Below are 12,741 nucleotides of genomic sequence, written 5' to 3'. Positions count from 1 at the left end.
GGCTGCCTTCGGATGTCTTCTAAAAGTCAGATAGTTGTTAATTTCCTTGACATCTGATGGGAGGGCGTTCCACAGGGCGGGCGCAACTACTGAGAAGGCACTCTGCCCGGTTCCCTGTAACCTCACTTCTCGCAGGGAGGGAACCGCCAGAAGGCCCTCGGAGCTGGACCTCAGTGTCTGGGCTGAACGATGGGGGTGGAGATGCTCCTTCAGGTATACTGGGCTGAGGCCGTTTAGGACTTTAAAGGTCTAATGATATCATAGAGATATCAAAATTTTCAAAAGTAAGGGGTCCACGGTTTGGCTTTTGGAAAACAAGGGGCGCTTGGCTACTTGGGAACCACTGGTCTAGTTCAACACCCCACCCAACTCAATGCACGAATCTTGTAACAGAGAATCTTAATTTTGTCTTTGGTGAGGTCCACTCTTGCCTTCGCGCAGGTAGTCGGAGAGGGAGAAGAAGAAACTCTTACAAAGGGCCTAACGTTTTCTATGTGTTGTACAGACATTCAAAGGGAAGGCAGTAGCTGAGTGTGCACACACCGCAGAAGTAAAGCCCATGACTTCAACACCTCCTGGGGACTGTGGTTTGTTAAAAGGTGCCAGGATTCTTCAGGGGAAAGCCATGTGCTTTAAGGCCCTAAGGAAGTCAGATTAGCCTCAACTACAGCCAGGGCCTTTTCAACATTGGCCTGGTGGAACGCTCTGTCTCATGAGACCAGGGCCCTGCGGGATTTGATTTCTTTCTGCAGGGCCTGTAAGACAGAGTTGTTCTGCCTGGCCTTTGGCCTGTAATGAACTTGATCCCCTCCCCCTTTTTCCTTTTTCTGATGAGGCGACATTTCAATTTTAATGTTGTATTTAATCTTGTTTACGCAGGTGGCGCTGTGGGTTAAACCACAGAGCCTAGGGCTTGCTGACCAGAAGGTCGGCGGTTCGAATCCCTGCGACGGGGTGAGCTCCCGTTGCTCGGTCCCAGCTCCTGCCAACCTAGCAGTTTGAAAGCATGTCAAAGTGCAAGTAGATAAATAGGAACCGCTACAGCGGGAAGGTAAACGGCGTTTCCGTGTGCTGCTCTGGTTCGCCAGAAGCGGCTTTGTCATGCTGGCCACAAGACCTGGAAGCTGTACGCCGGCTCCCTCGGCCAATAATGCGAGATGAGCGCCGCAACCCCAGAGTCGGTCACTACTGAACCTAATGGTCAGGGGTCCCTTTACCTTTACCTAATCTTGTTTTTCAGCTGTATTTTAATTGTTTTATATTCGGTGTTAGCCGCCCTGAGCCTGGTCTTGGCTGGGGAAGGTGGGGTATAAATAAAATATTATTATTAGTAGTAGTATTACTATTACTATTACTATTATTATTAAATGTGGGGAGCCAGCTCCTGCCCACAGGCTCACAACAGACTGGCGAAAGGAGCGGGGGGGGAAGAGGGAAGCAAGCATTGGAACAGCAGTTTTGCCCTTCCCTTATCTGGCCAATGGGTGGGGGGCCCAGCTGGTCTTTACTATTCCATTCTAATCTTCCTGGAAGGCAAGAGGTGCAGCCAACCAGTGGCCCTAAACCCAAAGCCCAGAGGCCTCCGCTTCAGCTCTGCTGTCCCAGGGCAGCTGGAGGATGGCCTGGCAACTTAGAGGGAAGCAAGGGATGGGCACAGTCTCTGTTCTCCCTCCTCCCTTCTTGCTGCAGCTGCTAAATTGTTAACAAGCTTTAATCCAGGCTTGCTCCATCAGTCTCCTCTCTCCCCGTGGGAGACCGAGATGCTCCCAACTCCCAGGCCTGAGAAGAGAGACAGGAGGGTTGGCAGGGCACTAGGCAGCCTTCAGCCAGCTGCACAGCGACCTCAGAAAGATGCTAGCCATGGAAGCAAGGCACCTCCTCGTCTGGCTGGTGTGGCAGCTGCCTCCTGGCCTCTGCCCCACTGGGGTTCTGTCTAAGGAGACAAGAAAACAATTGGATTCAGTTTGCATTTAAAAGCAAACATCCCAACAGACCCCGTTCCGAAACAATGCACAAACCGAAACATGGCCGTCCTTCGAAAACCCACCCTTTCCTGAATTTTGCAGTGCAGCTCTCCTGCCAAGGGATGTGTACAAAAATGTTTGTGCTAGGGCGAAGCAAATGCGTACATAAGTGAAAATAACATTCAAAAACGTGTTTTTGAAATTAAATTCTTTCAACATACAGCAGCACAATACAGATAAGTAATGAAATACCCCACCCGACCCCAGAAGCTGGGCAATAAATGCAAGATAACATCCAAAGAACACAATAAGTTCTTACCCTAGACTACCATTTGTATAGAAGGCGATAAACATTTTATGTTAACCATTTCCTTGCCCCCCTAACGTGAGGGCTGTCCTCTGTTTTCATTTTTAGCCATGTAAATAATAAAGCCACACCATACCGGTAATAAAGCCTGGGTAGCTCAGTCGGTTAGAGCGTGGTTTTGCTAGCGCCAAGGTTGGAGGTTCGACCCCTGTATGGGACAGCTTCATATTCCTGCATTGCAGGACTAGATGACCCTCAGGGTCCCTTCCAATTCTACCATTCTGTGATTCAATCAGTTCCAAAAGGGTCAAACCTTGTGCTAGAAAAAAAAATGCATGATACTAGGAGAAATCGCTTTTCAAAAATTAGGCAAAATTGCATACAAAAATGCATGTATTAGGAGGCATTTGCACTAAAAAGCAGATGAAATTTCACGAGAACTTCATGTTTTCACACCCACCTGCCTCCACACACTGATGTGGAAACGTGCAAAAGAATTCAGAGGAAAGAGAAACTCAGAGAAACTGAAATGGACCAATTTGTCCATCCCTAATTCTGCCTCTTCCATTGGGAGACATGCTTGGTGTCCACAACCAGTCTCTTACCCCCCCTGCCCTGCCCCGCCCATCCTGACCTCCTTGGTGCCTGGCACCCCTTCCTCCCCCCCCTGTCCCTCTCTGCCTGTGTCACCATCTCTTATCACCTCCCACCCTTCCCCCATGGTAAGAGGGGAGAGATCATGTTCTTCCATTCTATATTTAAGCTTCCCCCTGATGGTTTAAGCCAGATGTCACCTCTCCCGACACCGCCGAAAAGGCCCCCCCCTCTCCCTCACCCTCCCCAGACACGGGCACTTTCTGATCAGCCGCCTCCTCTAATCCCAATTTGGCTGGCGGAATGTTTGAAGTGAAATTTAGCATCTTCCAAGAGTCTTCTGGGAATCTGCCTTTGAAAGCGGAGCACGTTGGAGAAGGTGCTAGCCGCAAATCTGCCCTCCGGCCCACACACCCCCACCTTCCTAGCGCCAGCGGACAGGGCTGGGTCTCTCCGTGTTTGTGTTGCATGTATCCACCGTGTATTGAATTAGCAGCTTCCTGCGTCTGTTTCAGCCAGGGCTGCAATGACACCTCACCTTTGGGTCGTTTCGGGCTATTGTCTTACCAGTCTTAAGGGGCTCCCCTCTTGAGATGATATTGTGTATTATCTACCTAACTTTGAAATGTGACAAGCCGGCCTTGCTGGATTTCCTTGGCCTGCTGAGTGGAGCCCTGGACTTTTGCCCCAAAGCCTGCTGACAGCATTTTAGCAGGTTACAGAAGATGAGTTCAATGATTCACTCACGCTATCCCCATTTAATATGGTCTAGAGCAGGGGTGGTGAACTCCCAAGAGACTGTGATCTACTTACAGAGTTAAAAACTGGCAGTGATCTACCCCCTTTTTGGGGGTTCAGGTCAAAGTTGTTGAGCTTTTTGGGGGAAGAGGAAAGCCCCATTTTTTTAGGCATTCAGGTCAAAGTTGTTGTTGAGCTTTTTTAGGAAGAAGGAAAGCCCTGTTTTGGGGGTGCAGGGCAAAAAATGAGCTTTTATAGGGGCGCCAAAGTTGTTGAGCTTCTTTGGGGGAGCCAGTGATCTACCACAGATGTCCAGTGATCTACCGGTAGATCACGATCTACCTGTTGGACGTGCCTGGTCTAGAGCAGTGTTTCCCAACCTTGTGCCTCCAGCTGTTTTTGGACTACAATTCCCATCATTCCTGACCACTGGTCTTGCTAGCTAGGGATGATGGGAGTTGTAGTCCAAAAACAGCTGGAGGGACAAGGTTGGGTCCTCAACCTTGGGCCTCCAGATGTTTTTGGACTACAACTCCCATCATCCCTAGCTAGCAAGACCAGTGGTCAGGAATGATGGGAATTGTAGTCCAAAACATCTGGAGGGCCGCAGGTTTGACATGCCTGGTCTAGAGCAACCTTGGCTCTCCAGATGTTTTGGAACTACAACTCCCATGATTCCTGACCACTGGCCCTGTTAGCTAGGGATCATGGGAGTTGTAGTTCCAAAACATCTGTAGAGCTAAGGTTGCCTATGCCTGGTCTAGAGAGCTGCTGGGTCTATTGTATTTGCTTATATCATTTTAGCAATTGCAGGGAACCTTTGCTTACATCGTTTTGGCTAAGGGTCCATTCGCTGTTTACCCATAGTGATGCAGCCCTTGTTGTTTTCCATGCCTTCTGTAGAAAAACCAGGTCCAGCGCACAACGTGATGGTGAAGGAAGTGTGGGGCTTTAATGCCTTAGTAGAATGGGAGCCTCCCAAGGACGATGGGAATTCAGAGATTACGGGCTACTCCATCCAAAAGGCTGACAAGAAGACCATGGTAAGGTCCTTTCCCTATTGGGCTTCTGCTTCTAGTAGTGATGAATCAAAAGTCTAGTAATGGGCTCGATTTCCCCCCTGGCTCTCGCTGAGAATGTGTGCCAGCGGCTACCTTGCAACGTTGCAAGATACTAACCGAGGCAAGACATTGTGAGTTGCCTGCAGTGCTAGTCCTACTCAGAGAAGCCCCATTGAAATCAACTAATAGGGTTAACTAGGTCCATTCATGACAATGACTGCAATGGCTTCTAGTCCATTTCCAGGACCTGCTTAAAGCCCTTCATGAGATAGGGTATGGGTACTTGCGGGTGGCGCTGTGGTCTAAACCACTGAGCCTAGGGCTTGCCGATCCGAAGGTCGGCGGTTTGAATCCCCACGACGGGGTGAGCTCCCGTTGCTCGGTCCCAGCTCCTGCCCACCTAGCAGTTCGAAAGCACGTCAAAGTGCAAGTAGATAAATAGGTACTGCTCCGGCGGTAAGGTAAACGGCGTTTCCGTACACTGTTCTGATTCGCCAGAAGCGGCTTTGTCATGCTGGCCACATGACCCGGAAGCTGTCTGTGGATAAACGCCGGCTCCCTCGGTCAGTAAAGTGAGATGAGCGCTGCAACCTGAGTCGTCCGCAACTGGGCCTAATGGTTAGGGGTACCTTTACCTTTACGTTTACTTGTCTTGTACTTACCTGAGCATGAAGTTATTCTTCGGTGGGCCTCCACAGATGCCCCTGCCATCTAAGTTGAGAGGTGACCAGAGGTGAGAACTTTTTGGTGACAGCACACCAGTTGCAGAATGCTATCCCTAGAGATGTTTGCTCAGTGCTGGCCTTATAATCCTTTTTGACAGGGGCAAATGCTTTAAACATCCCCCCCCCGGTGAGTTCTTTAGGCTGTGTTACACATCTAAAGCACACAACTCTCTCCAAAGAATCCCGGGAACTGTAGTTTAGCCCCTCATGGAGCTACAGTTCCCAGCACCCTTCACAAACTACTGTTCCCAGGATTCCTGAGGTAAGGCAACTCATGTGCTTTAAACACGCTTTAAATATATGGTGTGTACCAAGCCGCCAATGCAGTTTTAGACCCTGCTGCTTTTGTGAGTTTGGTTAGTATAATAAACACTTGCGACAAATGAATACTGAATAGTTGCGCAAAAGGGAAGCAGCCTCCCCTCCTAAGTTAGTGACCCCAATTCAGTCAGAATTAATTCATACAAACACGCTCAGATTGCTCATTTACTGCTGACACTATCAGAGAGAGAAAGAGAAAGAACGAAAGAAAGAGAACTTCTCCTACCACTGTGAAAGTTCACATTTTGCCAGCGGCAAAATTCACAGCAGGAAGACCAGGCAGCAGTTCCAAGCCTGCTACAAGAGCAGCTTCAAAGGAGCATAGATCTTGTTTCTGGAGGACATGATGTGGTTACCTTCCTTTTTTCCCTCTCTCTCTCTCTCTATATATATAAGAAGATTTATATCCTCTTATTTTAGGCTACAACCTTTCAGAGTAAAAATAAAAACCCAAATGACAAATTTGCAGAAGTACAGCACAGAAAACAAAATAAAAAAATTCCTTCAGTAGCACCTTAAAGACCAACTAAGTTTTTATTTTGTTATGAGCTTTCATGCACACTTCGTCAGATACACTGAAACAGAATCAACCAGACCCTTATTTAAATTCAGAGGGTGGGTGGTGGGTGGGAATGGGTGATGGGCTGATAGGAGTGGTGAACCTGTTGATGGCTGTTAACGACTGATGATGACTGCAATTGGTCCTGCCGGGGGGGGGGAGCAAGGCACAAAAGAAAGCTAGATCATGCATAATGAGGCACAAAAGAAAGCTAGATCATGCATAATGAGATAAGAATCCGATATCTCTGTTCATCCCAGGTGGCTCCGTGGTTTTAAGCTTGGTAATGAGTCCCAATTCAGCAATTTCTCTTTCTTGTCTGTTTCTGAATTTTTTTTGTAATAAAACAGCTGCTTTGGGATCTTGTATAGAATGTCCTGGGAGATTGAAGTGTTCTCCTACTGGTTTCTCTGTCTTCTGGTTCCTGATGTCAGAATTTTTTTATTTTGCTTCGACTCAGACCAACACGGCTACCTACCTGTAACTAGCACAGAAAACATGCACGTAAAAAACAGCAGCAGCAGGGGAAACTTTCAGCCAGATAAAATAATGCATAAAACAGAAAAGCCGGGCTGATTTTTTTAAAATAATAAAAAAACACCATTCCCTTGCCTATTGCCAAAATGGCATCAAGCACTTATGCACAATCAGGGAACCTCGATCCCACATCGCCTCTCATCCCGCTTATTGAGCATCTACTCCTTCCCTCTGTGTGGACCCTGCACACCTCTCTGTTGTTTCTGGGGGGGGGGTCACCTGTGGCTCAGATCCTTCCTCCCCTGCGGCTATTTCTCTGACCGTCCCTGCTCTCCTTCCGCAGGAGTGGTTCACAGTATACGAGCACAACCGCCTCACCCGCTGCACGGTGTCTGACCTCATCATCGGCAACGAATACTACTTCCGAGTCTACAGCGAGAACATCTGTGGGCTTAGCGAAGCTCCCGGGGTCTCCAAAAACACCGCCAACATTCAGAAATCTGGTAAACGCGGTGGAGCCAGATAGATGGTGGCTGGAATTGGCTCTAGCGGTCAGGGATTGGGGCCACCAGGGCTTAGCAGAAGGGGCTGCGGTCTGCACCTTTTAGACTAATACACAGAAGGGAATTTTGTAACCTGCTGGCTTTCACGCTTCTGAATGCTCTGGTGTAGTTCTTGGCTAAAAAAAAGAAAGCATCAAAAGATATTAAGATGCCTATTTTGAGGAGAAATGTTCAATTGAAACAGGGATTTCTGGGCTCTGGGCTTTAGCTGTTTTTGGACTGCGGTTCCCATCGTCCCTGACCACTGGTCCTGCTGGCTAGGGGTGATGGGAGTTGTGGTTCAGGGCCAGCTGGAGATGGTACTTACCCCAGGTTAAGTCTGTATAGGATTGAAACCTGACTCATGGTTTTGGGCTACTTCATGCAATGCATACTGGCTAGATGTTTTGGTTGTATGTTGCTCTGGGTTGCCTTGGGCAAGATAAAATGACTAACAAATGTTCATCATCATCATCATCATCATATTTCAAGGGGAAACAATATATTCAATGAATGCATATTTAAATGCGAATTTTCATGCAGGTTTAACACGCCATTGGCAGATTAGTACCCAAAACGCGAAAGCCAACACACGTGAGAATGACGCAGACTAGAAATGAGCTGGCAATGTCTGCCTGAGAAGTAAACCCCGTTGAGTTTGTTTCATTTCATACACATTGCTTGATTGTAAAAACCCTCAAAGCGGTTTACAGAAAGCTTCAACGGGACACTAAGAACTGTTTGACAGTCTCCCTCGAGAGACTCTCCTTCTAGCAGAGGCTGGAGGCCGTCTGTCAAGGATGCTTTAGTTGAGTTTCTCAGATGATCCTTGAGACCCCTTCCAACTCTCCAGTTCTATGATTTACTCCCAGGTCTGTGCGTATAGTAGGCCTTGCAGCCCAATTTGCCCATACCCAGGTGGCGCTGTGGGTTAAACCACAGAGTCTAGGGCTTGCTGACCAGAAGGTCGGCGGTTCGAATCCCTGCGACGGGGTGAGCTCCCGTTGCTCGGTCCCAGCTCCTGCCCACCTAGCAGTTCGAAAGCACATCAAAGTGCAAGTAGATAAATAGGGACCGCTCCGGCGGGAAGGTAAATGGCGTTTCCGTGCGCTGCTCTGGTTCGCCAGAAGCAGCTTTGTCATGCTGGCCACATGACCCGGAAGCTGTCTGAAGACAAACGCCGGCTCCCTCGGCCTATAGAGCGAGATGAGCGCCGCAACCCCAGAGTCGGACACGACTGGACCTGATGGTCAGGGGCCCCTTTATCTTTACCTAAGATCGGCTGATGGATTTGCTGTTTCTCTCTCCCCCCCCCCCTTTCCGTTTCAGGAATAATCTGTAAACAGCTAAACTACAAGGAACACGACTTCAGCCTTGCCCCTGTGTTCATGACGCCACTGGTAGACCGGACAGTCGTGGCTGGGTATACCACTGCCTTGAACTGTGCTGTGAGGGGGTTTCCTAAAGTAAGTGTTGAGTGAGGAGGCGGAACGGGATGATGTCGAGTTGTTTGGAGTGGCTGTTATCAAAAGACTAGGAATGTGGCGCTGAGAGGGATGTGAGATAACTGGAGGAGGGATGAAGCATGAAGACAGGTGTCAGGGGATTGTTGCGGCTACTCTCGAGTAAAGACGCTCCGGTCTGCTCTGTCTTTAAGAGCTTTATTGTGCATACTATTTACAGTGCAGAGACATCAGAACACATGACTGCCTCGTCTGATTCAGAACCCGGCAATGGTGCTTGTCTGCTTTTGCGCCAGCATAATAGTCTGGGGACCCGAAAACGCCGCCCCCTTGCCCTACGTCTGGGTGCCCTACGTCCTTTGGCTGGAGTGTTGCTGAGGCTCCGACACCTCGCTGTGCTGTCCTTCCTCCTCTGGCCAGCTGGGTCGGTGCCGAGGCTCTGATACGTCTTGGAGCCCCCCTCTCCATTCCGCTCCATTCCTCATTCCCTCCTCCTGACCCGCTGCTTGCGCTGTCACTGGGCGAAGTGCTGGTCAGGATGACTGGGGGAGGGTCCCTGTAGGGAGTCCCCCTGACAACAGGGAAAGTGAACAGTGGTCTAAGGTTGGTACTTCCAAAATGTTAGGCTTTTTTTTAAAAAAAAAAAGCGTGGCTACAAATAAGAGAAAAATAAAACCTTAGATTTAGCAAATTATAACCAGTATTAAAACTGAGGATTTTCCTTAATAGCAACACATTCCAACGCCTCAATAATTGTCAGGTACGGTGAATGTGATTTTGAAGATGCTGCTAATTTAAAGTACCGTGCTTCCCCCCCACCCCTGCCTCCACCCCTGCCTGTGCTTCCCCCCCCCCCGCCTCCAGCCATTCATTTTTTTTGTTCCTCATAAGGAGGGTGACAAGGTACCACCAGTGATCATTAGTGTGTTGTGAGGGAGGTGATTATTAAGCCTTCTCTCAACTGCTAGGGCCAACCCCCCCCCCCCAATTCTGCTGGCGTGTTTTAATTGATTTTCTGCAAGAGTTCCTCCAGCGTGTGTCAATCAGTAATTTGTGGGAGGAAATCTAGCCCATACAGGAACTTTGAAGTTTGCACAGTTAAAGTGGATTGAAGTGCTGGGTTGCCCTGGAGCAACTAATCCACTTTTTAAAAAGCCCATTTTTTGCAGTTTGGAAAAGCAGTGCAGAAATGCACTGAAAGGCGTGAAAGGAATGAATGTTTTGATAGGAAGGCATGTGAAGCCCCTGCAAGCAAATCAGAATGAGTGCTGAATGTCCCAGTAAACGAATCACAATGAACGCTCAATAAACATTGGTCAGACCGCATCTGGAATACTGCGTCTAGTTCTGGGCACCACAATTTCAGGATATAGACAAGGTGGAATGTGTGCAGAAGAGGGCAACCAAGATGAGAAAAGGTCTGAAATCTAAGCCTTATGAGGAACGGTTGAGGAAGCTGGGTATGTTTAGGCTGGAAAAGAGGAGGAGATGGTGAGAGGAGATATGAGAGCCATCTTCAAATATCTTAAGGGCTGTCAAGTGGAAGATGCAGCAAGCTTTGTTTTCTCCTGCTCTGGAGGGTAGGACTGAAACCCAATGGCTTCAAGATACAAGAAAGGAGATTCCAACTAAACACCAGGAAGAACTTTCTGATAGTAAGAGCTGTTTGATGGTGGAAATAACTCCCTTGGGAGGTTATGGATTCTCCTTCCTTGGCGGTTTTTAAGAAGAGGTTGGCCTATCCTTGATCCACTACAAATGGGATGCATTGTCAAGCTGGAATATGAACTCTTTTTAGATTTTGAGTGCTGGAATCTGGCACACTTGGGGCTGGGTTTTTTAAGCACATGGGCAACAAACCTTCATTTTCAGGGGTAAAAGGTTGACATGATTTTCAATCTCAATGATAATACATAAAACTGATAGGTTGGGGATTTTTTTGCACACGATTTTGGTTGCAACTGTTTTGAGCGTATGAGGCGGCACAATTCAATACGTGACCAGGTGGTTTAGAACGGAGTGTGTGATAATCAATGTTCCTTTCATCTGGGTTCCTTTTAATCTCTTCTCGCCCTTTGTCTGTTCCCAGCCCAAAATAATCTGGATGAAGAACAAAATGGACATCAGCGGGGACCCAAAGTTCCTGCAGAAAAACAACCAGGGAGTGCTGACCCTCCACATCCGCAAACCGGGCCCTTTTGACAGCGCCACTTACTCCTGCAAGGCCGTCAATGAACTGGGGGAAGCCATTGTGGATTGCAAGCTGGAGGTCAAAGGTGACTGCAGCATGAGAAGGGAAATGGGTTGTCATTGCTCAAATTCCTTTAAGATCTGCTTTTATATTTTAAAAATAACGACATACCCAGCCTAGGGATGGTGCAGCACAGAGGAGAGAATGGGAAAGCTGTAGTCCCAGGATCTGTGGGGTTATGTTCTGGGGTGGGGGGTAATGTTCAAGAACCCTGATTTGTGAAGGGAAGCTTTCTCTCAGCCATTCCATAAGCGCCCACATCCCTAAAATGGGTAGAAGTTACCGTTGTTATATAGACCAGCGTTTCTCAACCGCTGTTCTGCGGCACACTAGTGTGCCGCGAGACGCTGGCTGGTGTGCCGCGACGTGCGGCGACGAGAAGGGCGATTTGCATTGTCACGTGCCTGGCGGCCGCCAATAGACACCGCTCACCCGCTGGAAAGCAATATTTCTCCTCCTCTTTCCCAAAGCTCAGTGCAAACGAGCCTGGCGGCCGCCAATACTCAACACTGACCCGCCGGACGGCTTGTGAAGCCTTATTACAGGAGATTGCAACCAACACAGCAATTGGCAAGTGTTTCTTACAGTCATAATTATAGTCAATATAGGGCGGCACAGAGTTAATTTTTTAAACTTTTTTAATGGTGGTGTGCCTCGTGATTTTTTTCACGGAACAAGTGTGCCGTGGCCCAAAAAAGGTTGAGAAACACTGATATAGACTGCCAGGTTTAAACCTGACAATTTCACTTGTACCTTTAGGACAGGCATCCCCAAACTGCGGCCCTCCAGATGTTTTGGCCTACAACTCCTATGATCCCTAGCTAAGAGGACCAGTGGTCATGGATGATGGGAATTGTAGTCCAAAACACCTGGAGGGCCAAAGTTTGGGGATGCCTGCTTTAGGGTGAGGGATATGTGTTCCTGGGCTTTAGCTCCCACCATCCATGTCTGTTGGCTGATGGGAGTTGAAGTTCAACAGCCTCTACAGGGAGGGGTTTGCTTAGAAGTGCAGAAAAGAGGACCCCATTCTTATTTCTCACATGCATGCATAGGCAAGTGGGATTGGTGGAAGTGGAAAACACAATCCCTTCTCATTTAGAGAGAGTAAAAGTGTGTCCGCCCAAACTCTTCCTTGATACTCTGTTCCTCTCCTCTCTCCTCCCCACACAGCACCACAGTAATCTTATTGCCACAACTGCCAACACCTGGAAAAGGTGAGTAACATGGAACACACCATGAAACATGCAGTTATTTGGATTTCAAGGCAGAAAATGGGATTCCTTTATAAATCCGGAAACAACTGCAGTTTGGAGGGTGGAGGAAGCAGCCTGGTGATGGAGGCTGTGGCGGTCTGGGATAGAGTTGCTAGGCGACTAGAATCTGGCCCGGGGTGGAGAGGGAGAAAGCGGTGTATGTTTCGTGTTGGACCTGGTTGGCAGGAACAGAGCCTTGAGAGCCAGTGTGGTGTAGTGGTTAAGAGCGGCAGACTCGTAATCTGGGGAACCGGGTTCGCGTCTCCGCTCCTCCACATGCAGCTGCCGAGTGACCTTGGGCTAGTCACACTTCTCTGAAGTCTCTCAGCCCCACTCACCTCGCAGAGTGTTTGTTGTGGGGGAGGAAGGGAAAGGAGATTGTTAGCCGCTTTGAGACTCCTTCGGGTAGTGATAAAGCGGGATATCAAATCCAAACTCTTCTTCTTATTATTGTGGTTCGAAGCAAGACCGAATGTGCAGGAACTG

The 12,741-nt window shown here is 48.5% G+C and overlaps 1 protein-coding gene across 2 annotated transcripts in view; it reads left to right on the top strand.

Moving 5' to 3' along the window:
* Positions 1-12,741, top strand: part of MYBPC2 (myosin binding protein C2) — a 71,180-nt gene that overhangs the window by 58,080 nt on the left and 359 nt on the right. For both annotated transcript variants that reach the window (XM_088655023.1, XM_035134682.3), the window contains exons 25-29: positions 4,507-4,646; positions 7,090-7,249; positions 8,618-8,754; positions 10,841-11,027; positions 12,173-12,216. In XM_088655023.1, the coding sequence (XP_088511149.1) occupies positions 4,507-4,646; positions 7,090-7,249; positions 8,618-8,754; positions 10,841-11,027; positions 12,173-12,183 (635 nt within the window). In that variant the 3' untranslated portion in view covers positions 12,184-12,216. The remainder of the gene's footprint in view (positions 1-4,506; positions 4,647-7,089; positions 7,250-8,617; positions 8,755-10,840; positions 11,028-12,172; positions 12,217-12,741) is intronic.

The sequence above is a fragment of the Zootoca vivipara genome, chromosome 12 (assembly GCF_965207765.1).
Source record: "Zootoca vivipara chromosome 12, rZooViv2.hap1.1, whole genome shotgun sequence".
NCBI classification, from domain to species: domain Eukaryota; kingdom Metazoa; phylum Chordata; class Lepidosauria; order Squamata; family Lacertidae; genus Zootoca; species Zootoca vivipara.
The sequence above is the reverse complement of the archived record's forward strand: the minus strand, read 5'-3'. Positions and strand labels throughout refer to the sequence as shown.